Consider the following 26,792-nt stretch of genomic DNA (forward strand, 5'->3'; position numbering starts at 1 on the left):
TACGCATAAATAAAATAGCTGCTTTAGAATTAGTAGTTGCATACAATAAAAACAAATAAAAACTCTTTTTAAGGCCAGGTTGGAGGGAGCTCTGAGCAACCTGTCTAGTGAAAGGTGTCCCTGCCCATGGAAGAGACAAATGGAATTAGATGATCCCTTCCAACACAAGCCATTCTATGATTCTGTGATTATTATAAATGTAAAACTGACTCTGCAGCTTGTTGTCAAAAGTAATCACACATTTTTTCCCCTTTCCTCAGGCTGAGCTCACAGAAGGAGCCAGGCAGGTGCCAGTGCTGGTGGAAGGGGAGGGGAACATATGGCTGGGAACAGAAGGAAGGTGGGAATGTGACAAGTGATGACAAATTGGTTTGCTTGGAGAGGAGTTGTGCTGTAGCTTGTACCAGCCTTTGATTTCTGCCGTGCTGACTTGAGCTGCGTGTGATTTGCTCTGTGGAAAGAAAGTGCATCCCACTCCAAATGAAACCATAAAACCAGGCAGAGCAAGTCCTTCAAGTAAGCCTTTGTGTCCCAAGAGAAGTATCCAAGAATAGCAAACGTTTGAAATGTTCTTGCTCAAATTGCTCCACCTTTCTGTTCTTCAGCTGTAATATGAGGATACTAATATTAACTTGCCTCAGGAATCTTGTGAAGAAAAAGCTGCATTTGTGAAGTACCAGTTACAGTAAGAATAACATAAAAACCCAAGAGAAAATCAACTAAAATATATTTTTATTCAGTGCTGCTTCTGAATGATTATTAAATAAACCCCAAGGCTACTTAGTGAATAAGGAAGATTATAAAAACTTTAAGAATTCAGGAAACACAATTCACTTTGCAGCATTATTCATTTTCTGCACTGAAAAAGGGTGATCTGGTGGAAAAATAGCGTACTTATGTAAATGCTGAAATTAAACCTGTCCATGGATTTGTGTTTAAATTGACATATTGCAGGCTCTGATTCAAAACTGCCTTATTGCTGTGGAATTGATATGGATTTCCATGGGTAGTTTCTCTGAGTGAAAAGTGAAGTCAAGAATGGTCTGGGGATGACCAGACCATTGAGTTGTTGAGTTGTTCCATTGCAACCTGGGCAAAGCAAAGTTTGCAGATGTACACTTACCTGGAATAATGCCCATAAGTTTCCTGTTTCTCATTTACCCCTCCAGGACTGATGAAGGCTTCATCATGCCAAGCAAAGCAGGGAGTTTTACCAGGAGCCTTTAACATCTTTATAATCATGTCAGACCTTCTTTGCCTGGCTGTGTCGCTGTATTTAAGTGTTTCTTTTTAATCTGATTTTAAATCCTGTCAGTCTAGTGAGCACTACTCAGGCAGGACTGAGCTGGCTCCTTGTAAGACAAAATGGGCCAGGACCTCAGCATGGCAGAAACAGGGGACACAACCCTTGTACTCTTTGTCTTTCCAGCAGGTTGAAACTGCCATGTTTGCAGTTGTCCCTCCAGTTAATTTGCTCACTAAGTGCCCAGATACTGATCTAGGCAATGGCATCCAATCCATTATGATCCCAGTTCAGAAGAAGAAAAGCAAATTCAGCCTCAGCCACACAGCACAGTATTTCTTGGAAGGATTGCCAATGCCAAGTGCTGATGGATTTATCTTGTTAGGCAGTAAAAGCCCTTTTCCTGGCACTGCTGACACAGAACAGAAGGATAATTTTTCCTTAAACTATTTAGCCATGAAGGTTAAACTTAAGAGATAGATTAGGATTTATTGGTCACAAATATTAGAATAATTTGTTCTTAAGTGTTTTAGTGACTCTGCCGCCAAAATTCCTCTGGGAAATGAATTTTCAGAAAGACTTGGAGTAGATCAGTGAAGTAGATCAGCAAATTGTTATAGATTATCCTTTCCAAAGCAAGAAGCAGGATAAAAGCAAGACAAACCTTGCATGAAAATTCAAGTGAAGCATTAATGGCTGACAGTATGATCTCTTTTCACACTCCATTGATTTCAGTTCTGGCTTGAACTCTGTTAAACTTTAATGTCAATGTAAGTTACAAAGTTACTTGCTCTGACAGACTCACCTCTGGTCAAAACAACTTTCAACTACAAAAAAACCCTTAAACCTAAGAAGGCAACTCTGTTTTGGGGAAAGACTACAAAATTAGATCTGACCCCCTGAATGCAACAAGTTTGCCTCTGATTCGCGGTACCGCACAACCTTATTACTTGCAGCTGGTGGAAGAATTTGCCTTTGCTTCCGTTTTTCATGGAAAAGTCCAGCAGGATGTCAGGCAGATGGGGGCAGCAGCACCTCAAGCTCTCAGCTTTACACCAGGCGAGCAAGAGCTACAGCCAGGGGAAATTTCTGTGTCCTGTCAACGCAGAGCTTTTGTGTAGACTTCCATAAGCCAGCTTAAAACCACAGTGATCTCTTTGCCCTTTCAATGAAACCCTGTTTTTATTAACTATGTTATTAATCATAAACTCACTTTACTGTTTTACACTGCTTTGCATATCTTTATCATAGTATGTACTTGTTTCATAGCATGCCTGCGCCTGTCCAGAAATCTGTGAATCTCAAGAAAAATTCCTTTTCACAGCAACTCACAAAACATTCTGAAATCTGAGAAGATTTATTTCAAATTTTCCACAATATTTATGTTATTCATCCCTTAAAAGCAATGTGTAATTCCAGAAAACCTCACAAAATTCAGTATACAAGAGGTATACTACTCAAAAGTAGTACTGGCCCTCAGAACCCAACTGTATGTATGAAATAACAGCTTTTAGCATCTAAAAGTGAAATATTTGGGGAAAAGAAACTCACATTTGTAGCAAATGCAGTAGGGATGCCAGCCTAATTGGATCAGAGTGGCTTCTTGGCTTGCATCAAAACCTGAGCACAGAGAAACAAATGTGTCTGAAATGAACCTGCAACTCTGTCTTACGGAGGTGTTATTTACTAATTGTGGCATCAGGATTGTAAAATTGCAACAAATAACCTTGCTTAACCCCATCACTGTGCTATTGTCAGCACTTGGCACTTGTGAAATTCCTGTGTGCTTGAGCGTTTCTGCCCGCCTGCACTGCAGCTAGGGATAGCAAGTAAAACCCTTGTGTCTGCTCAGCAGTTGGCAAAGTTTTATTTGCAATAATTCAGTCTGCATGAGTCAGCACTGCCTCCCTCCACAACATGGTCTGGCCTGTCTGGAAAGCTGCTTTCTCTATGGTTACATAGATGTTCTGTAAATCTCAAAATAATTTCTGTGCGGTAGGCGAAGATGCCTTTGCCACACTGAACAAATACAGTTCAGCTCCCCATCCCCTACTAAATAATATCAGTGCTTGGCAGGGAACAAAGTTGGGACATGAATATTTTATTTCATACAGCTATGAAGTAATAGAAAATCCTGCAAAATGAATACAGTAGCCATTTGTTATTTTAAAACCTGTGTGGGCTTCTAGTTCAGAAACCAAACCAACACCTCTACAAGTTCTATTTTTGATGCAGTGTGTGCTTTGTGCCTTCTACACCTTTTTGATAAATTGTTACTCAGAATCTATATCAGAAATGCTGTCTTGTTCTTGTTCTGTTAGGTGTGGAAAGCAAATATTAACCTGTCCTTCTGTTTATCCCGTTCTGGTTTTTTGCCTCCATTTTTAAACAAAGATGTGGGTTAAAAGACAGTATCTAGCACTTACTCAGGAGAAGGAAAGCAATTGGCACTGCTGTAAATAGGGAACCTCCAGCAGCACTGAGTGAGGGCTCACTGCTTATCTGTTTGCTGGAGAGCAAAAAGAGGAGGTGGAAAAGAAAATCTAGCGTGAATAAGAGAGTTGAATCTAATAAAGGGGTCAGAGCTGTCACTCATCAGGTAGGTGTGGCTGTTCCTAAGTAGTTCTTTATAGCTGGGACAACAAGCTGGACTCTCCAGATGAGGAAATGCCACTCACTAGGAAGCAAAATTAAACAGGTCACTACAGGAGGAATGTGTGCAGGTTGCTATTGAGCAATTACTGCTTTTTGACCACTCAGAAATAGTTGTCACTTTACGTCCCTTGATCTCTGACCAGTGCACAAAGCATAACTTATTCTTGAAATAACTGATTTCTGGTGTACATTTGGTCCTGGTTTAACTTTATGTATTTTAAACATACATTTACAGGAAAATGTCTGTCATCAAGCTTAGACACTGCCTGGTCAGAGGAGAATGGACTGCCTTGGACAGGGAGAATAAAGCATTCACTTCTCTTTCTGCAGCAGAGCAAAGAAAATAAGCAATATTATGGAGCAAACTAAGAGCAGAGAAGAAGTCATGTTACCTTTTGCCACTCAGTTCAGGCTAAGCAATTTTATTCATGATTTTTTTGCTGTCAGTGGAGATCTTTCCTTATTACTCTAAAGATAGGAAAATAGCTTGTAACAGGAAACTGAGACAAAGTACAGATAATGGTCAAAACGTAAAGCCTTAATGTGAAAGTTGAGTTGCTAGTAATAGGAATAGTTTCTCCATGATATCTTCTTATAGTTCTTCATTATATCTTGTTAGGTTTTGCTGTTGTGTGTTGGTTTTGACACACACATGACAAGATCACAGAACCATAGGATGGGTTGAGTTTGACCTTAAAGGTCATCTAGCTCCAATCTCCCTGCCATGGGCAGGGACACCTCCCACTAGAAGCCCAGGATAAAAAATGGTACCATAACAATCCTAGAGGATGAAACATTGCTTAGAGTAAACCTTACATCTTTTCTGCTCCTCCCACACTTTTCATCTTAATTGGTCTCCTCTGAGTAGCTGTTGTGCTGCAAGCCTGCCCCTGTGTCTGGAACAAGCCTCTATCTTATCATGCCTTTGGTTTCTCCTCCTTTCAGCTCCCTTTTCTATTATCAGTTACTATTAAACAATTTCTCTTACTTTAATGGATTTTTGGAACAAACTAAGTTATTCCTGCAGTTTAAAGTTTCTTTGCTACTGTCTACTCCTTGCTAGAAGGGTACTGTCAGCAGAAGGGACATTTATTTCATCTGGTATTTGACACCAGCCCCCAAAACCACATGTTAAAGCTTGTAAAAAGCACTTTTTCCAAACCCGGAGATGCCCAAAGGCAGTATCTACAACAGTGCCTGTAGAAACTCCACCTTCATAAAAGCAGTGTTTTTCTTTTGAACATGCTTCAAGCAGTAGTCAAACTCTGAGTGGAAACAAATTTCATTCTCCATTTTAAAGGTGTAATACTAGTTTGTGCCTTGGCCATTACTAATAAAACATCTCTGTAAGACTCTTAGGTTGAGTAAGAGTTCAGCTTTACTTCAAGGATGCATTTTTTCATAGCTGACACTAAACACTGTATGTCTACACACTCTATTTCCAGAAGAGTGACTTGAGGGGCTGCTGCATTCAAATGTGTCTACGCTACACGTTGTGACTCTTCCTCCTCTTCCTGATAATTAACTAATCTTACAGATATTTATTCTTCTAGTATCTCTGATCAGGTCCAATTCATTGTAATAATGCAGATGCATTGAATTTGGGTAGAATCAGAACACATAAAGCCTCGATGTGCTAATTTTTTATACCAGGTTATCTTGCTAGGGAGTCAGCTGAATTTTTAATACCCTACAACTCGTCCCTCCCCAGGCAACAGGTCAAAAGAGGTGATTCTAAGACCCCAGTGTGTGTCCAGCTCTGGGGCTTTAAGCACAAGAAAGATGTGGTCCTGTTAGAGTGGGTCTAGTTTGGGCCATGAAGATGCTCAGAGGGCTGGAGCACCTCTGGTAAGAAGCAAGGCTGAGCGAGTTGGGATTGTTCAGCCCAAAGAAGAAAAGGCTCCAGGGAGACCTTATTGTGGCCTTTCTGTACTTAAAGGGGCCTGAGAAAGGGATAGGGAGAGGAATTTTCAGTGGGCCTGTTTCAGCAGGAGAAGGGGTAGTGGTTTTAAACTGAAAGAGGGTCAATTTAGATTCGATATAAGGAAGGAAATTTTTTTACAATGAAGGGGGTTAAACACTCTCAGGGAGGTTGTTGGTGCTCCGTCCCTGCAAACATTCAAGACCAGGTTGGACAGGGCTCAGAGCAACCTGATCTAGTTGAACATATCCCTGCCTATTGCAGGGGTTTGGACTGGATAACCCTTAAAGGTCCTTTCCAACTCAAACTATGCTACCATTCTGTGATTTTCCTGGCTTCAGTTTTGTCTCAAAGGAGGTGTGTAGTTACTCCAACTGACGTACATTGCTGCTTTCCTGTAGGGATCTCCCATTTAATAAAGCAGATGGGTCACTCCCCATCTGTCATATTTACAGAATCAAATATCTCAACATCCTTTATGCAATTCCTGCTTTATGTACTTTGTCACCTCTAGGCCAGTGGTTAAGCACAGATATGGCCCAAGTTCATTTTTGTGTGGGATGTGGCAGTAACATCAATTAGAGAAGAAAGGAGCGTGAGGTTCTTTGAAAAGTCACTAGTTCAATGTTCAAGGCACAATCAACTGTATTTACCAAACTCCTCCAACATCTGCCTAACCTGTTCTTAGAGACTTTCCTTCACAGATTTTTACATTGCTCTTCCCAATCCTTAACTACTGTAATCAGTAACGTGATTGATTTTTTCTTAAGAGAAGAAACGTGTTTATCTGGTTTATTGTTATCTTAATCCTCTCTACAATAGTGTTTCTGTTATGCCTGGTACAAGCATTTGTCTTCAGTCCAGAGCAGGCTGGAGGTGTTGCCAACAAAACAAAGTCACATTTACAACTGTATCGCTATAATGTGTACTAAACAGATTAAACGCTGTACATTAAAAGGTGTTTTAAAGTAATTCAAGTGAAAAATGTCAGATGAGAGACTTTTTAATTGAGCTTCAGAGAAGCCTGTTCTTGACCCAGGACTGCTTTGTTATCCCAAATAATTATTTGAAGCACTGCTTATGAAATCTGCAGATGACTGCAAAACAGCCCAGGGCCACCTGGGCCCCTTGAATAACACATGTTTTAATCCACCTACACAGCAAATATCTGTGCATCAAAGCCGAGGTTGCTGTCTGTTCATAGGATAAAAATACAAAGCATGTTTTGGGCCGGGTGTGAGGGAGGAGAATGCTGTATCTTCAAAAGCAGTGAATCAGATGAGGGCTGAGAAGGTCACAAGGGCTAAATGCCTGATGTGCAATGTGGCAGCTGCAGCAGCAAATGCAGGCATCAGGTGTGTGAGCACAAATCCTGCCCGCGCTAAGTGCTAGGATGTGGCCACAGCCATTGCATGGCACAGGAACGTGACTCTTCTGGAATCACCGTGAATGATAAAAGGTGTAACCATCTGGAAAGGCTCATTAGGAACCCAGAAGAATGAGTCAGTGGAAAAATCTGGGCTGTACGAAGGTGATAGGTAATTATCTACCCAGCAAAAGCACGGCAGAAAGGCGCTGTAATAGTCTGTGCACGGCAAGATCCCCTCACTGAAGAAGGAAAACGTTTGGTGGTTAAAAATCATGGCATTTTAGACGTGCTGCCTTCCTACAGGGTTGTTTAAGTTTTGGAAAGATAAACCCCTGAAACCCTACGTGTGTCAGTCCCCGAGCAGTGCCTGGCGTGAGCCCAATTCAGCTGCTGGAGCAGCCCCCTCCGCGCCGCTGTGGGGTCCCAGCGGGACACGCTTCCTTCCCACGGACAAGCACCAAGGGTGCTCTTACCTGCTCCCAGGGGGAAGAATTAGCTTAATCTGGGAGCTTTGCCCGGGCAGAACAGAGACCACGGCTTTTCAGCTTCTAGTAGAGATAGGACTGGGATACAGCCGGAAAGCTAAAGCAAAGGTAACCTATGGAGCAGATGAGGAGGGAGAGGGTAGAATCGAGTGAGACAGAGGTGAGCAAGGACGGGGTAAATCCTCGGTCAGCTCTTTAAACAGTAGCTGTTACTGCATAGCAAAGGCACCGACAAGCTCGGTGCGACATCCCCGGACCGCGGCACTGTTTGGCGAGCATGGCCCAGACCCAGGGGCTGCACTGCCGGACACAGCGACCCTCCATAGGGCTCCGAGAGCCCTGTCCCGGCAGCGGCGGAGCCCGGCCTCGGGCAGCGCCCGCCCCCGCTTCCTCCCCCGCCCCCGCCGCCATGTTGTGGGGCCGAGCGCCGCGGGAGGCGCAGGGGCTGCGGCCCGGCGGAGCCGCCGCTCGGGGCAGCGCAACAGGTACCGGCGGGCCGGAGGGCGCGGGCCGCGGGCGTTACGGGCTCCACTGCCTTGAATCGCTTTACTTGTCTTTTATTCTTTAGCTGAGTCTGGTCTCTCTCTTTTTTTTTTTCTTTTTTTTTTTTTTTTTGGTAGGCTTTTTTCTTTTTTTTCTTTTTTTTCTTTTTTTTTTTTCCCCTCTCCTCTTTTTTTGGGTGGGGGTGGTGTCTGGGGCTTTGGCGGTGGCGGCTCCCACTGCCGGCGCCGCCGCTGCTCGCCCGCGCTCCCTCAGCGCGCTGCGAGCGGAGCGATCGCGGTGCCCGTGCCCAGAGAGCTCCTGGAGTGCCCGGGGGAGCCCCTGCCGAGGTGAGGTGACTCGGACGCGGTTGTAGAGCCCCGCTCCTTGTGGTGATGGTGATTTTTTTCCGTCTGGTTAGCTGTGGAAACGCGGGGTTTGGAGAAACCCAGCTGGTTTCTGCAGTTAAAGTTTGCAAACTGCTCTGTCTGTAAATAGACTGGCTTTTCTCGCTCTCGACTTCTCACCGCGGCATGTCGTAATTCAGAGAATAAAATGAGGCTGAGGTACGTGATTCGGTTTCCTAAACATTAAGGTACCATTTTGAATACAGTGAATGGTTTTCGGGCCAGCTGGGGCTTTGACATCTGTCACATCGCAGAACTCGAAAGTAGATCGTGCTTTAAGATAGTGCCTGCGTTCTCTGAAGTTATTCTTGCAGCGGTTCTCTTAAGCACCAGTCGGAAATTCCCCATCTAAAACACGGGAATGAGAAGTCTCAAGCTTCTTTGCCCTTGTGTCCAGGCTGCCCTCTGTTGTGCGTTGCTCTTTTGGGAAAATGATGTTTTCTGAGCTGTTGGTGCTGGCCTGTGGTGGCCGGAGTGTGCACAGGAAGGCTCGGGGTGTGTGTGAAGCAGAATGTGCTGTGGGTAACATCGGTGCTGCATAAATTGTTGCCTGCTCTCAAGAACTTTTAATCATTCATCTGAAATTGGCTTGTAACAAACATCTATATCCGCTGATGCGACGGTGTCATGTTGAAGTAACGAGCGCTAGGAGCTAGTTGGATAAGCAGCTAACTGAGCTTCGTTCTGCTCCCAAATCTGGTTCATTTTTGTTACCTTGTTTCCACTCTACCTCCCCTGTTTTGTTTGTGAGTATTTTTTCAGTCTGACTCATCTGGGAGGGGCATTCACACCACCGTACCTCTGAGTATTCAGAGAAACCTTAACTCAGACTCTGGGCTCCCTGTGATGTGAAGAGAGCTGTGTGATGCCTGCAGACATGGATTTAGGCTGCTCTGTGCTCTCTGTTGAACAGAATTTTTCGTTAAGATTAGCCTCCTAACTCAGATGCCTAAATTAGATCAAGTGAATATGCTTATCCTTTTAATTACTATCCTGAGGGAATTGCATTTACTTTTTTTCTCCTCCATCTGTACAAGATCTGGGGTACAGGATGAATCCCTGGCTGAGTTGTAGCTGTCAGTGTAATAGAAACCAAGAGGATGATGTTCCTGTAGCAGTAACAATAGCAAAATGGGGTACCTATGGTTTGTCTGTGCTAATCATAAAAATAATGGGGTTATCTACCCCATTAGGTGCTGGTCAAAGCACCAAAGCTTTATAGATACTTATTTTTTTTAACCATTCTTGTAGACAGAATGAGGTAGATCAGGGCAAAAGTGAGCGTGGATGATTTTGAACTGTGTTTTTGAGAAGGCTTTATTTATTTACTGAGACTCAAGTATTACAGTGATTTGTACCACAGCAGTACTTAATGCAAAGTTTTTTGCAAGTATTTCTGTTGGAGTCTGTAATGTTGAAAAGTGAATTAATTTCATGGCATAGGAAAGTAGCAAGCTATGAAAAATGAAGCTAAGTCTGTAGGTGATAGTATTTCTTCAGTAGCTGCTTGTCAGGAGCTGGTGAGGAAAATGAGGCAGCATTTGGAAAGGGAAAGGTGATGTGCATGCTTTGCTTGGGGTGTTATCAGAAACCTTCACAGCCTTTGAGAATAGGCATCTGTCAGGAAAGTACTGTGGGTTTAGTTCCTGAAAGGCAATGTAGTCCAGATTAGTTCCTGTCACAAATTGAGACAGATGTCTCTGGTCTGAGAGATAATTTACTTGCAGACTTTTAACTAACAGGTTATCTACTGTTGCCTCAAAAGATTTAATTTGATTAGCATGCAAAATATGTGAAAAAATAGTTTAATGAGGTTTTTCTTTAAAGGCCAGAGCTGTTCTCTTTACCTTTTTAAAAACTCGTTCAAAATTGGACATCTTTGTTTGTAATGTTAATTTCTAGCCTATTTTCACTTGAAAGGAAATGCCTCCACTATCTCAGTTTTTAAAAAGCTTTTAACTGCTTCAATTAGTTTTTATTTACCTCAAATGTAGTTACAGAACAATATTGTTTTGAAGGGACTTCTGGAGATCATCTGGTCCAACCCTATGAAAAGCATGGTTAGGTCAGGTCACTCAGAGCCATGTCTGGTTGTGTTGGGATTATCTCTGAGGGTGGAGATCCCAAAAACTCACTGGACAGCCCTCTCCAGTTTGGTACCTACCCTGGCTCAAGGTGCATCCCATCCCCTTGCCCAGGCTGCCAGGGAAGACATTAAACAATACTGGCCATGGTGGCAGCTCCTGGGGAGCATCACTGCTTCCAGCCAGATGGATTTGGGACTCCTGAGCGCAGCCCTTGCAGTCTGCTGGTCAGGCAGGTTTTCCACCCACTTTACAGTCAGCTTTTTCAAACTATATTGCACCAGTTTGGCTGTAAGAACACTGTGGGAGATCTTGTTCAAAGCCTTTGTGGTGTCAAAACAAGCTGCTGTGCCCTTGTTCACAGGGCCAATCACCTCAAAGATGAGATGTGTCGGGTGTGGTGGGTCCTCAATAGCCACATGCCATTTCCCTTCACCTTTTTCTTCTTCAAGCATCTGTAGGTGGGTCCTACAATTATTTGCTCCATAATCTTTCTAGGGACTGAAGTGAGACTTAGCTGCCTTCAGTTTGCCTTTTTCCAGTCACCAGGATCCTTGAGCAGTCACCAAGACCCCCCAAAAATAACAGGGTTTAGTCTTACAGTGACATTAGCCAGCGTTCCTGGCAGCACTGGGGCTGTGATTTGTGCCATATGCACACGTATGCAAATGCTTTATGTACATGTTTTTAAGTTATTTTGACTTTCAAAAGCTGCTTTCAGTCCAGTGCAATGTTAAATCTTTTGCTAAAGGATATTAGATGATGGATCCTGCCATGTTTTTAAGTTTTGGGGTGAACCTTGGTGTAGTTGTTCTGTGAAAATCACAAGAGCAGCAGTTGGCTGACAGAGTTTGGGGTGTTGCTTGGATTAGAAGGTTTGTTTTATGTGACTGAATGATTGGGAAAGTCAGTAACTCTTTTTAGGCTTTTTTTGTCCTAAGTGATGATTGGTGGTTATAAAGATAACAAAGATAGAGTTGTAGAGTCCTCTTCATTTTATGAGGGACTGACCTATTTCAAGTGCTGTCACTTGTCAGGAAAACAACGCTAAGTATACTTCGAGGTTCAGAGGTTGAGCCTAGATATGGGGTGAAATAGGGTAGTTACTGTATTCCTCTTACCTTTAAAAACATACTATCACTCTTTAACTTCACCTTTTAAAATTGCATTTTTCTTGTGTGCCCTGGTTGGTGATAGATGACACATCAGACTATTTTGAAGGGAAACACTCATGTTAGAGTGCCTGGTTGGATTTCTGGAAGGGCTGAGTAGCTGTTTTAAGTGATCTTGAAATTTTCAAATGCTTAGTTGCAAATACTGCAAATAGCTGAATTCCCTTTGGTATTCTGTGTCTGATTCCTGATCAGTATAGAACTTGAAGATTTATGTCTATGTGTAAGTTCAAGTTCCTTCCAGTGACAGACCAATGGAGGCCAAAATTTTAAGCCAGCGGTGAGCAGAGAAGCCTTGTTTTCTGTGGCATTAGCTGTCTGAGTTTGATCAGATGTGAGCCTGTGTTGAATTTTTTCTTGTGGTCAGTATATTTAGGGCAACCTTCAGCCATGTGGATCCTCTGGTGTCTAATATAGGCACTCAAACATACTGCAGTCTTTCTCTCCCTTGAGGGTACTAAATTTGGTTGTGCCTTCTCTGTCTGGTTGCCTGCTTTTTATGAATATTATATTCAGTGAAGATCATAGCAAAGGACACTCTTCTGTTAAGCTTGGCTCATGTTGGTGATGGGGTTCATCAGAGTAGTTTACTCATGTCTCATACTCTGAGAAAGGCAAGCTAAGAATTCAGGCATCCTGGTTGCTTGGTTACTGTAATGCTGCTGCTTTCATTAATTCACTTGTCTATCAGGATGGTAGTTTTTGAGGGGTTTTTTTGGTTGTTTTATTTTATTCAAGGATAAGTCTTTAGAAACAAACAGGAGACTATTTCATGAGGAATTCTTTGTTCTTCTTACTTCTATGTATACATTGTTTTATTGCCCTTTGCAAGATGGCAACTCACAAGATGTAGTAACTCGTTTTTCTGGTATAGTTGTGCCATCAGCACCAAATGTTGTAAAGGTGAGGATTAGGTCACATAAAAACTATATAGTAAAAATGGAGCTGGTGAAATGTCATTTTTCTTCAAATTGAGAGTACTTAGAACTTAGTATTTAGAACTCAGTATAGGAACAGAGCCTGCCCATGTTGGTTACTTGGATCCTAGAGTTAAAACAATGGATTGAACATTAATATATAGGTGAGCACAGTGTTGTGTAACTCTTATTTTCAGAACAACACGTGAAATTCTAATGATGTAACATGATGACAGTAGCAGCACAAAGCATTGGAGTTACCTAATAGAGGGCAAGTATCTGAGAACTATTTTTAAACCTTTTGGCAGTTACAGATAGTTGAAAAGGTGTGGTTGATCCAGAAAAGTCACAGCTTCCTTGGAACAGCGATTCTGAGAGCAGCCAGCTTGACTTGAGACACTTTGATATGGGATGTTGCTGCTTCAGAAGTAGCAGATAATTCTGAGCTGGCTTTACTAGTGAAAATGTTCAAGGCTGATGCAAGTGGAGCTTGTGAAATGCTGTGGCATCAGCCATGAGCAGTATCTGCAGTTAGTGATTCAACAGCATACACATGAAGTAAGGGAAGAACAGGAAATGGGAGTTAACTTTTCTTTGTTTCTAAAAATATTACAATTGGAATGTGGAAAAAAATTACCTATTATGGCTATACTAATAAATGCATCAAAAAATCAGGGCACATTTAAATAATACTTTGGTCTTATCTTTCAAAGGTCAACAATTTTACTAGTCAAAAGCTAAAACTTTTTAGCTTTTTTCACTACACTATTACAGCTTTAAGGTAGGACCTGTGTCTTTCTAACTGGGATACTTTTGCCCCTCGGGATTTTACATGATATTGAGATGTTTGTTTAACATGGGTGATAATTGATTCCCTAAGTTCATGAAATTCACTTTGGTGGTCAGAACATTATTACTGTATGCTCTAGAGCTCTGTGCTAAAGGTTTAAGAGACCACATTTCAGCTGGGTGATTTGAAGGACTGTTCTTGATAATATGAGTGTGGATGTGACTTGTGGGTGGGAGTGGGGTCAGAGGCAGGAGTCTTCAGCTGGGGCAGGTGGGAGGTGCTGTGCCACACTGCCTGTGTGCTGGTTGTCACCATGCTGGTCCCAGGGCCCCTGTGCTGGGGGATCTCCATTACACCCACACTTTTCTGTGTCACTTTAGGGAATGCATTTTTACCCATCCATTATCCAACTAAAATACTCCTACCTAGTTAGTTTTTCCTGTTTTTACTGGCATATGCTAATCTTTGCTTCTTCTCCCACAAGGTTTCCCTGGTTTTTAATACATCAGAGATAAACACCATTTCTGTGCTTTGGAGGCTTCTTGTGGCCTTTCTCCTCTTTGCTTGTCATCTCATTCAGTTTTGAGAAGTTAAACCTGGTGGTTTTGTGCACCTGTCCAGCTTGAAAGCAGATACCTAAACTGTAAATCCAGTCTCACTGAATGTTTTACTTTCATTAGATAGTCAGATTGTTCTCTGCTGAGCACAGAAGAGTGCTCACGTATCTTTTGTTTCATGCTTTGCTATAGCAGCCCATTAGATGTTCTGTATATTTTGCACTGTTATCTGTGTCTGAAAGCTGAGCAGCAAGTTAAGCAGCATCTCTTCTATCATAAGAAGAAAATAACATTATGAATTCTTCTGTTAGTGTTTTTTTTCTCTGTTAGAATTTTGCTTGTGCTTCTGATGGAAGGACAGGAGTGGGCTTAAAATTTTCCTGTAAGGTGGCAAGATTTTAAATGAATAAGCTTAAAAGTAATAAGCTCTCATGTTTCCAATCATGGTTGAGGTAAGAAAACAACGTAAAGAAGACAACTCCTCAAATACTTTTGTCTTGCCCAAGTCCACATTGACATAAATTAGGAATTACAGTGTGAAAGTGGAGAACTGCAAGTTTTAAGGTGTGTGGACCTCACCAAACAGCATTTAAGGGTGCTTGCACAAAGCTTGCAAATGATTACATCTGAGAATTGATGTGTTTTAAAACAGAATTTTTAAAAAAGGCATATGGAGTGTGGAGTCATGTGAATTGGAAAGTAGGAAGCATTAAAAACCCAAAAAAACACAAGAGTATTTTAAGTTACCACCCCTTGAGGAGCAAGCATATCTCACTCAGCTCTCTGGAAAGGTTACAATATGCAGCCTAGAGTTGCTTCTTCAAGGTAGAAGCTCAGAGCCTTTAAAAAAAAAAAAACTTTTATAAATAGTATACCCTCTACTTCTTGGTTTTTTGTTTTTTTTTTTTTTTCATTTCCTTTCTAAGCAAAGCAAGCAGAGGTGGTGATGTCTGTCTGGGATCAGGTGAGTGAATATATTCTCCCAGGGCGTGACAGAGCTGGGTTCAATTTCCATCTTTTCCTGAGGAAGTTTGTGTCTCCTGGGAGAAGGGCCAGGGAATTAAATAGTGAGCTTCCTGAAGTGGGATTCTCATTCTCTCCCTCAGAACAATTTCTTCCTTGCAAAGAAGGTTTGAAGCTGGAGGGACACAGAGAGGGACCTGCAGATCTCTGCCTTAGTGTAGAGAATTAAAAATAAAATGGGAGAAATCTTCTCCTAGAAAGGAGGAAGGCAAGATCAGTTTTAATCTCCAGAGAGGAGAGAGCTGAACTGTGTCTTGACACTTTGAATGGATGCTTTCACAGCTGAGCAGCTGTGTGAGAAACAGAGCAAGCCCAGCAATAGTGACCACACAATTCTGGTTTTTGAACAGAAAGAAAGATCCTTGTGTTTTGGATGGTCAGTAAGTTCAGAAAGCATATTAGTCAAGCAAGGTGGGTAGAAAGGTATTTGTCAGAAAAATACTTTTTGTGTTCTGTCTGGATCACAGAATCGCTGGGTTGGAAGCGACCTTCAAGATCATTGAGTCCAACCCAACCCTAACACCTCAACTAAGCTGTGGCACCAAATGCCACATCCAGTCTTTTTTTAAACACATCCAGGGATGGTGACTCCACCACCTCCCTGGGCAGGCCATTCCAGAACTTTATCACTCTTTCCATAAAAAACTTTTCCCTAATATCCAACTCGTATTTCCCTTGGCACAGCTTGAAACTTTGTCCTCTGGTTCTGTCAGTTACTGCCTGGAGGAGACCAACCCCACCTGACTACAGCCACCTTTCAGGTGGTTGTAGAGTGATAAGGTCACCCCTGAGTCTCCTTTTCTCCAGGCTGAGCACCCCCAGCTCCCTCAGTCATTCCTCACAGGGTTTGTGTTCCCAGCCCCTCTCCAGCCTCATTGCCCCCTCTGGACACGCTCTCTGTTGGGTAGGAAGTTTCTCTTTCACAATGAAGAAGGAAGGGGCTTCACACCTTAGGGTTAACAAATAAAATGTTTAGCACTTTTTTTTTTTTTTAATATCAAAATATTAACTGAGACTCTCAGTAGTGTTATCTACAGTAGCAGGGGGAGCAGGAAGAGCCAGCAATGTGCTGCCCACAGTCAACTCCTCCGTTCTGTCACTGATGTCATTCATCTGTTATCAGAGTGGGTGGACTTTGTAAGCTGGCCACAGTGCATTTTGAAAAGGCCATGTGGCTGTGTATAACTGTACTGTATAAAGGAGATAAATGCTTGGCCTGCCACAATGTTGAGATGTTTTTCTTTTTTTTTTTTAATCAGTAAACTCTCATACCAGTATGTCTTGAACAAAAAGACAAAGAGAAGTTACAGTCTATGCTGTTTCATAATGCCTTACTAATGCTTCTTATTCTCTCTTATTCTTCTGTTTTTAAGAGAGTACTCCAAAAAAAGCAGCAAACAACTACATGGGCTATTACAGTGTCACTGGTTTGCAAATATAATGAGTTGTCTTTGTGTTGTCCATGTCTACAGGTGTTGCAAAGAGTAAATCAGGTAGTTAGTGCTGCAGTCTCTGTCCATGCTAATTGGCTCTTGCAGCAAAATTCTGCAATACATCATCCTCCTGCCACAGAGAGAAGGAAAAGAGCAATAGTGTGACCACACATGCTGCTTCCATGGGGTTTGCTTTCTTCCAGACAGAGCCTGGTGCACCAGACCTTCATTCCTACTAAAGCTATGTGGCTGTGCTTCTTCTGAGAAATGTTTTGGGAAAAAAATTGACTCAAGTATAAATATTAACAAAGATTGTGGTAAGGCTGCCCTTCATAAAATGGCAATATGCCTATGATAGAGAAAACAAAAAGCTTTTTTCCCTTTCTCCTGCAGTCTGCCCAGCTCTAATGTTTTCTAATGCTTTCAGCATGGTCCTGACATGCCCCCTGCTTCTTGCAATCTCGTCATTTCTTTTCTCCACGTGTATCAACTATAATGAACGATGAGAGAGGGAACAGAAATTGCAGTCTGGCAGGCCAGTTTGTGAAAACAATTAGTGCTTTAAAGATTTGGGCTAGTCAGATGGCTTGTTTACAAGAACTTGCTGTTCTGCTGTTTAAATGTGAGATCCAAGTTTTCCTGTTTTCACCCTAAATGGCAGCAGGGCTTAATGTTATCTACAGTGTTTGTAAGGATGTTTGATCCTGTTGTTACACCATGGATTTTGTACTGTCTGCCACGGTTTCTTACAACTGATGACTGAGTTCACCAAGGACATCTTCTAGAGCATTTTGCAGAAACAACTTTCTGTGAAAAGCTCTGGTGGCAATGTCCATAATTTTATCCATATCATCTGTTTGGGACACTGATTATAATATTTTCTTGATTCTTATTTTCTTTCTTCAGTGAACATTTCTATATGACATTGTGTAAAAAGGGTCTTTGGAAGTGTACAGCTTTCACCTCCATTAATGATTAAAAGGTATCAGAATCTATCTAAAAAAGTCTAAGTTTGTCTTAAAGTGAGAATATTTTGCTGTGATTCCTATTGGAAAAAGAAGTGGTTCACATTTGTGTCCTAAAGGTTTAAGGTGCTTTTACACCTCTGTAATCTTTATAGATGGTGACTGCAGCAACTTTATTTGCAATTTGTAAAAATAAGCTGCTTTTAGCTTTGATATGTGCATGATCTCCAAGCCTTTGGGATGTGCTGGAGAAATACAGAAGACAGAATACTTGTTGAGGGCAAGCTCCATTCATTGAGAAGGATTGTTTTCCCAGACTTTTGAAAAATGTGCATAGATTTCAAGTTTACTGGGCTGTTTCCTCCTTCTTTCAAAAAAAATAAGGGGAAATTATACTGCAGCAATACTTGTAGTCTTCCTTTTTTCACTTCTTGGTACAATCTGTCACTGTAGAAGTATCTGTGCTTGGTGTAGTCCTGGTGTCTGAATGATGTGATAAGACTGTGTTCCCAATGCTGGTGAGATACAAAACCCTGCAAAAGTCCCATTTATGATTTTGGTTGCTTCTGTAAGGTCATAGTTTTCTCTCTTTAAGGGTTACTGTTGGAGGGTTTGATTCCCTTCAAGTTTAGTGTTTGTTTGGAGTACCACAAGGTCTACATATGGACATAATAGTGAGGCAGCAGAGCTAAATCATGATTTAATCACATCACAGTGCTGTAATGTACTCTCAGTACAGACCCATTGGGCATTTCCCTGGTTTTGGACCTTGGATGTTGGGTCATCTACATGGCAATGCCCAGCACAGATGTACCAGGCTGGTTCAGCCCAGGCTTGGGGAATTTTCAGTCACACTGAAAAATCCCAGGTTGATAATTTGGGCAGGGATGCTCATTATTTTTGCTGATGAAAATGAACCAGCAACACGTGTCCTCCATGGATGCAGGGCCTTCAGAAATAGGAATGACCTTCACCAAGCAAAAGTGACAGCAAAGTCCTCAAAAGTTTTCAGTTGAGATTGATTTTAAAATATGGTATAGTTATGACTCTAGGGACATTAAAATGAGGAGAAGGGGTTTCCCCATTTGGTGTGCATGAAGCTGCCTGGGTTACTTCTCCCACTCATGTGCTCAGCAGTGGAGGATTTTGAAAGCTCAATCTACACAAGCCATTTCAGCAAAACCAATGCAAAATGCTGCTGTATAACTGTGAGTTATATGAAGTATTTTTAAAGTATATCTTAAGATCTGGGGCTTTAAGAGTTAATCAGTTTACTATCAAGACTTGTATTGTCTGATAATTATATGACTTGTGTTGGGAGGCCTCCCCTCAAGTACTGTGTCCAGTTTTTGGCCTCACAGTGTAAGAATCATATAAAAATACCAGAATATGTCCAGAGGAAAGAAACAAGGATGGTGAAAGGACTAGAGGGCAAGACTTTTGAGGAACAGCTGAGGATGTGAGGTTTGTTCCGTTTGGAGAAGAGACTGAGGGGGTGACCCCATTGCTGACTATCCCTTCCTCATGAGGGGAGGAGCAAGGGAAGTGCTGGTCTCTCCTGGCAGCAGGGCACGAGGGAATGGCTTAAAGCCATATCAGAGCACATTGAAATTGGATAGAAGAAAAGTTCTCCACAGAGGGGCCAACATGCCAGGGAGCTCCCCTGGGAGGGGGTCATGGCCCCAGCTGGTGTTCATGGAGTATTGGCCAGTGCTCTTTACCTAGGCAGGTTCACTTTTAGGGTATCTTGTGTGGAGTCTGAAGTTGGACTCAATGATCCTCTTGTGTCCCTTCCAACTTGGGATAGTCTATGTTTTTGTGATTACTCATTTAAAAGAACCCCAAAACCTAAAAGCTGCCTGAAATTACGAGAATAAAATGAGTTGGAGCAAAGATCAAATATGTAGCCCTTAACCAGTAAGATGAAATATGGAACAAGTCACATGCAGGTAGAAGTCTGCTGATTCTGGGGGTGTTCTCCAGCATCCTGCTTCTGTGTCATGGTTTCAGGTTCTGTTTTAGACCTCCCTGACAGAACAGCTTTTGCAGAGAAATGTGCTGTAGAAATGTTTAACAACACTGGCAGCACTTTTCAGGAAGGCTCTTTATAGATCTCAAGTGTCTCTTGACAGGCTGCTTGGTAGGACCATGTCTTGGAACAGTTCCATGCTTCCTTTTTTCATCTTTGTGTGGTTGATACCTTGTGTCGTTGTGAGGGATCATTTGGACTCACCAACCACTCCCTTTACTTTCTTTAAATACATATGTATACATGTGTGTGTAGCCACAAATGTGTGTGTATATGATGATGTATGTGTATGTATAATGATGATGTGAACTATATACAGAGAAAGAATTGTTAATAACTGATCCCAGACATTTTTAATTTTATTGAAGAAATGTGCAATAGATACAAAAAATGCTTTCCTGTCCTCAGGTGGAACTGGAGTGCTTTCTGGCTTTTTTGTGCTGAGATGCACAGGAGTTTCTCTGCAGGAAGGCAGTATGGGGGATAGATATTTCTGTACTTATTATTAAAATATGTGCCTGTATTGAGGTGAGGGGGTTTTTTGTGTATGTGTGTGGGTAGGAGGTTTGGTGTCTGAAAAGGGGGTGGGCAAGATGTGATTCATGTTTCTTTTAATTAAAATAAATATTTCATTTTTCTAGCTTCATCCTGTACGGTAGTTTCTCCACAGAGAGCACAATGATAATGATGTATAAATTTCAGTATTTAAGTAAAATTATCTCATCCAAAGCACAAGCTCATTTCATTGTCTTAGTTCTATATTTGTAAAGCAGTGAATTGTTCATGTTTTTTCCTCTGATAATTATTAGTGACTATTTTGCAGTTCTAAAGAATTCTTTATATGGTACACTTGAAAGAATGTGTACTAGAAAAGGAAAATCTTAGTACTCTGATATTCATTATGAAAGTAAATTCTGTTCCGAGCCCATTTAAATGCTGCTTTTGAGTGTTTATGCAGTAGCTCAGGAGAAGGAATAACTTCATTGTGTTGCTTCTGCAAAACTGGCTGACGACAGATTTTTATTGGGACAAGCCCTTTCTTCAGAATACATAGTGTAAGAGTGTTTTCTTTGTTAATAGTGCGTGGAGTGTTGGAGTGGATAAATTTGAATAACAATTGGTTTTCCACTTGGTTCAGCAGTAGCTTTCGCTTAGCGAGCTGAGCGCTGAACTTTTGTTTGATGAAGCACACAATATTTACCGGGGAGGGAGCGCTGGCAGGGACGTGCTGGGGCTCGGCCGTGTGTCCCGGCCGGCCGGCCGGGGGCTGTTTGTGCTCATCGCTCCCAACACTTGGTACCGTTTCCCTTTAAGAGCTGCCACGAGGCTCAGGACTGCACTGCATACCCTATTAAGAAAAAAAAAAAAAAAAAAAAAAAGGCCAAAAACGGATCCCGCCGGCCCTCCCCGGTGTGATGCCGCCGGTTGAGCAGCAGCCCCGGGCGGGCATTGTTCGCTGTCGGAAGCGGGGCCGGGCGCTGCCCTTGCTGCATTATTAATGCGCGATGTTTTCATGTTGCAGATGGCCGAGGGCTAGCGGCGCGCAGTCGGGATCATGATGGCTCAGTTTCCCGCAGCCGTGAATGGTGAGTGGTTCCGGGGCGCTCAGCCAGGGCTCAGGGTTTGGGGGTTGCTGTTTGTTTGCGGGTTTTGGTGCTTGGCTGCAGATCCGATCGCTGGCCGTGGGCTGGGAGGGGACGGCATCGCTGCAGTGTCGTTTGGGCTGCGATGGCAATCCCGGGGCATTGCCAGAGCTGAGGAATGTGCGAGGTGTAGTGGAGCTTGCCTGACTTCAGGCAGGGAATATGCTAAGTAATAGTTGATTAAACTTGCATACCTTTTCTGTTACGTAATTCAGCACAAAGTGTGTTCCATTATGGTCCATTACACTGTTTATTTTAAACAAAATATTTGAATGTGTCAAGCAGTTTGTGACATTGATGAAAACAATCAGCCCTTCTCAAAAGAAAAAAAGGCAAAAAGAATTTTCCTCTTGATTGTGCTCTTTGCACTACAGAAACTTTGAAATTTGTTTCTTGGTGATTTCCTTTCAAAGACATATGAGAGTTGGAACCTTAAAATTGTTCCTCTGTATGTGTATGGGATGGAGCCTTTATTTTTAGAGGAGGCTTATTTGTGAAGGCACAATTTACAAAGACCTGCAAAGAAATTTGACATTTGCATGTTGTTATTTACAGACCTGGCCAAAATGAAAATATAAGTATAGGAACAATGTTTTGTACTTCAAATACTCCTGATAAAGAGTATTTTTCTTCATAAAAATAGAAACATATGTGCAGGAATGCGTATTTATCTCATTTGTCTATGAAGGTTACTGCAGGACTGGGAAATCTTTAATTTAGAAAATTGTCACTGAGATAAATTAGGAAAGGGTTTTTGTGGTGGTTTTTGTTTGTTTGTTTGTTTTTTTCCAGAACAACATTCAGATTTCAAATTAAACCTCTTATTAAACTTACAAACCTGTTTCATATAAGCGTAAGGCTTTTCATAAAAAAAAAAAAAATCTGTGTAATCAATGCTTTCTTTTTATACAGTCAGCTGCAGTTTTTTCCAGACTTTGTTTCACTTTACAATAAAAGCCAAGTTAAAGGAGTCAATAAATACTAGGGGAAATCCTATAGACCAAATTATTTTTTTTCGTTTAATTGGACATAATGGAAGTTGTTTTTTTTTTTATTTTTGCCATGTGGTTTTTGCTTCTTAATTTAAAATAAACAGTCAGGAGCTCTCTTTGGAGAAGATACAGCTTTATGTTCTTGGCTGTCTCTGTGGTGTATGCATAAGTTATTTGATGTCTTTTAGTTTTGGCTTTTTATTCCTTTATTCCATTCTGTTGGAGAAGCGTGCTGTCGGTGCTGACCACATGCACTGCTCTCAGAAGCCTTAGTTTGGGAGAATATCCTTGATCTGAAATCCCTTGGGCAGTACTGTCTGCCACTTTCAAAAGGAGTGGTGTCAGGGGATGCTGCCTTTCCCCTCTCAGAATTTTACTGTGTTGGAAGGCACAATAAGAGGGAGAGCGTGGGGAAGAGAGACACCAGGCAATAGTTAAACTGTTGCTCCTCACAGAGTAGTTTGGCTGACTGTGTCAGCTCTGTGTAGTCTTGCAGTCATGTTTCTTATCAGAACTGGTGAAATTTCAAACAAGTCAGGTGTTTTAAACAAGTTTTAATGTGCCTTCTAGGTAAATACTGAGCTGTTGAAGTTGTTCTCTAATCTTTGTTCCTCTTCCCTGCTGCTTACCACTTACAAGCACTGCTGAAGTGGTTGCATTCAAAGTAGTTCACCTGCATTTGCCACTCATTGCAGGAAACCTCTAATTATGTTGTTAGACCTTGGTAGTGACTTGAAGCATGAGATGAAGAATGAGGTGATGTGTGAGGCAGCCAAGGCATTAGGCACTGCTGCAGCCTGGGAGCACTGCCTTCCTGCCTCACCTTTGTGCTAGCCCTGCATTGACCTTTCCCTTTTGTGTGCTGCTGGGGGAAATAGTGGGTTCCTTCTGTGAGAAAAAACCTCTTATTCTTACCAAGATACAATATACTTAGCTTTTAGTTCATGAGCAGTGTAATGCATGAAGTAGTTTCCGTTTCTGGGTTATTTTTGGTGTTCACTGTTACAAAAAAGTGAGGGGATGGCATGGAGCAGATGTGTGTGCAAGTGTGTAATTATGTGACACAGCCTGAGAGCTGCAGGGTTCAAAGCATGATATTCAACCTCAAACAAATACAAGTGGGAGATGCTATGGCACTTTATTTACCAGCCTAAGCAGAGAAAGCAGCTCTGTACAGAGAAGGAAGGGGAACTGAGCTGTGTGTAGCTCCTGTGGAGAGACTCAGCTTCAATGAGGCACCTTCAGAATGTACCTTGGCCAAGCAGGGTCCTGAGCCTGGCATGTGCCTGGTGGCCACTGTGCTGTGCTGGGAGCTGGCCACGTGTAAATGTTGTGTGCCCTGGGGGCACCTGCTGTTGATAAACCTCTCTTTAAAGTCATGAAAGGACACAGTGCCCAGAAAGGTGACCTTTGAGGGTGCCTTACTAACAAGCTGAAATTCAAAGAGGAAAGCAGGACTAAAGAGTGGGTGTTGATTTTTCTGGAACTCAGCACAGACCCGCTGATTTTTACAAATTTATATCCCATGCAAAATGTAAAGGTTATGGTGACATTTTATATGAACAGGCAAGGCTGAGCAACATGTTTCTTATACAACACCAGATGGATAAGAGACATTTATCTATGTGGAGTCCAATTCTATCAAAGAGCCACTCCAGGCATTTCCTTCTCCCCAGTCAGCAAACAAGATGAGGATACCCTACTGAGAGTTTAGTTCTATCCTGTAACTGCTTGAATATTGGTCATTATTCATGTGAAAATGATAATACAAACCCAGTTTATGGTAAATGATTCTTCTTACAGACTGTTCTCCATCTGAACAGAGCTTGCATAGGAATTCATCCTGAGTCTTGCAAAACCGTTTGGGAATGGCATTTTGTTACACTAAATAACTACTTCAGCAATTGTGTTTCTTTAGAAAGAGTTAATATACTAACTGCAAAAGACACTTAAAAGGATAAAGGCTTTAATAGGTTAAAATGTACTTCCATCTAATTTGTCTCACTGATTGCTGCCTTTTTCAGTGCAAGAAGTAACCTTCCCTGCCATGGGGTGTGTTCTTTGCAGCTGGAGAGGAGTTGCAAGATGTTTCTTTTCCAACTCTCCTTCCTTCTTTTGTAGGACAGATTTGTTCAGGGTTTGATATCCATGCTGATGGATCTTGGTTTTGGGGAGATTTAATCTTAAGGGACCACCTGGAACAAGGAAAGCAGTATTTGCTGATCAGTATCTTTCACATTGTTTACTTAAGTACCATTGGAATTTTTGGCCTGTGCTTTTTTTGTTTATGTTTTTATTTGCCATTTCTCTTCCCTTCTACCACCTGTTTCCTTTCGATATAAATTTTCTGTGCTCCAGCAGGAAAATCTCTGATAAACTGAGGTGTAGAAAGTAATAGTTGTAACTCAATTCACATGCTTCCAAACCTTTATAAGTAAAACTGGATTTTGTGCTGCTGTGAATAGAATTTTGTGTCTTCACACTTAGGTGTGTTGGAGACTAAAGCAGACATGAAGGGGTTTGGGAAGGTGCCAAGGGCAAAACACTCACCAGCAGGTTCTGTTGCACCTTCTCTTTAGAAAAGTCAGTCTCAAGCTTTGCAGGCTGAATGTTTTTGAATTAGGATCAACCCTGGTCATCAGAGTTCAATTCAAAGCTGCTTGAGTGCAACCTGACTCTTCACCTTGTGTGCACTGTAGATATGGAAACTGTAGACTTGAATGTCAACAAGTGTAGATAAAGACACAAAGCTGAATTAGACCTTGCAAAACAAGTATCAGAACTTGTTCTCCCATCTAAAAGTAGGAAAGGGAAAGAAATTGTGAGACAAAAGCAAATATTTTCTCTGTATTTATGAATTAAAACTTCCTCTTGGTGAGGGCAGTGGTGTCAGTTGATATGGAGCAAAATTCATATGCTCAAGTCAGAGGGGTGTTTATCTTCCACTGTCACACCCTGCAAAAAATTGGATTTCCAGTGTGTCTGCCATATTATGTGTTTTCTTTCATCTTGTAAGTCAGAAATAGTGCTGTAGGGTTTCACAATACAAGGTGTCTTATAGATATTTAATTGTGAGCATAATATGATTCACATGGAGGATGTAAGAGGAAATTTTAGAGGGGAAAAAATACACATGGAGGTATATGTTAAATAGAGTAAATGGAAATAGCCTTTGACAGGGGAATGTTGCACTTTGTGCCTTCTTCAATGCCTGGGTTCTGTAGAAAACATGTAACAGATCCCATGGTTGGATTTCATTAGAGAAATAAATGGCTAAAAGGGAAAGAAAATGCAAGTTTTAGAGCAGACTGTTGTAGTCATGTTATTCATCTTGGATTTGATCATGATGCCAGTCTTAATGGTTATTTATGGCAATATCATCAGTAAAAAGAAAACATATGCTGGTTAAATTGGAAGATGACAAACTGGAGTAATTTTCTAGCCAGAATTACACAGTATGGGCTGCATATCATTGGTTAAATTTCATCACATTTCTGCTGTGCTGACTTCAAATAGCTTTTTAGCCATACCATTATGGGCTGAAAGGATTTCTGCTGTGTGCTGGCTGTGACTAACGAGGAAGACAACCGGATGTGTTAGAGGATCGCGTAGTAATTGCGTGATTTGAGGGAAAGGAAATGCATCCTAAAATGTGGTGGATGAAATAAGGAGTGCTGTGTGCTATTGCTTCAGGCCCTGGTGAGACATGTGGGTTAGAGGGCAGAATTTGGGTTATCTGCTTAAGAGGGGGGGGCAAAAGAACCCAGGGAGTGAAATAGATACAGAGCTGGGCTTCAGTGTAATTAATTAAAGTGCTGAGAAAGAATAAAGGGATTGCCTTTGTTAACCTGCCCAGATAAAAGCTTACTGTTTTGTTTTGGGTTTAAATTTTAATTTTATTGCATTTCCTGCTCAGTAAATAAATTTGCTCTTTATTTCTTTCTTTATTTCTTCGTACAAGGAAGAACAACATTAAGGAGGGAAACAAACTTGTCTTTAAGTATAGTGTTAGCACAAGGGCAAATGGAGATGAAGCAGCTGTTGATGCAGTTGGTCTGGAAATGGGAATGGTTCTGGCAGCAGTGACATTCTGGACCATGGTCAAGGAGGAAATCTGAATGCCTTAAGGCAGAACTTGCATTTTAGGAAGGAATTAATGTATTAGAGTTTCTTGGAGAAGCAGCAGTCTGCACATGGTGACCTTGGAAGTCCCTTCCAAGCCAGTGCTCCTAAAATGTAATGAAGAATTAGATAGTAATGAAGATTAGTGTTAGATCTTGAGCTGTTAGCTTACTTTAGGCCTATAGTTTTGTCTTGCTAAGATTTCATTTTGTTAGTATCATGTGTTAGCTTTTATAAGGTAAGTTTCACTGAGTGGGAAACCCAGGATGGTTTTTGTCTGGAATACTAATACTATAATGTAAGCTGCGTTATTCATTTTGGATGTCAGAGAGACTTCCTGATGTTTTTTTTTCAAAGCATAAAACCCTAAACAAAAAAAAACACAAGAAAATCTACAAATACTTTCCCAAAATGGAGCAGAAGGCTGAAGGCTTAGCTGAGATAACATAAATCTAATACATGACCAAGTTTCAAAGTGCTTTGACTGTTAAAATGTTCATTTCCT

At 41.6% G+C, this 26,792-nt stretch overlaps 1 protein-coding gene across 7 annotated transcripts in view; it reads left to right on the top strand.

The window, feature by feature from the left end:
• Window positions 1-7,725: 7,725 nt before the first annotated feature.
• ITSN2 (intersectin 2) overlaps window positions 7,726-26,792 on the top strand; it is an 81,171-nt gene continuing 62,104 nt past the window's right edge. For 2 of the 7 annotated variants that reach the window (XM_074538017.1, XM_074538019.1), the window contains exons 1-2: window positions 8,004-8,158; window positions 21,053-21,116. In XM_074538017.1, coding sequence (XP_074394118.1) covers window positions 21,086-21,116 — 31 coding nt within the window. In that variant the 5' untranslated portion in view covers window positions 8,004-8,158; window positions 21,053-21,085. Of the gene's footprint in view, window positions 7,782-8,003; window positions 8,159-8,384; window positions 8,504-8,565; window positions 8,720-21,052; window positions 21,117-26,792 lie in introns of those variants that run through there. The other 5 variants (XM_014265640.3, XM_074538020.1, XM_074538021.1 and 2 more) reach the window with 5 other exon arrangements.

Source organism: Zonotrichia albicollis, chromosome 3 (genome assembly GCF_047830755.1).
Source record: "Zonotrichia albicollis isolate bZonAlb1 chromosome 3, bZonAlb1.hap1, whole genome shotgun sequence".
Taxonomy (NCBI): Eukaryota; Metazoa; Chordata; class Aves; order Passeriformes; family Passerellidae; genus Zonotrichia; species Zonotrichia albicollis.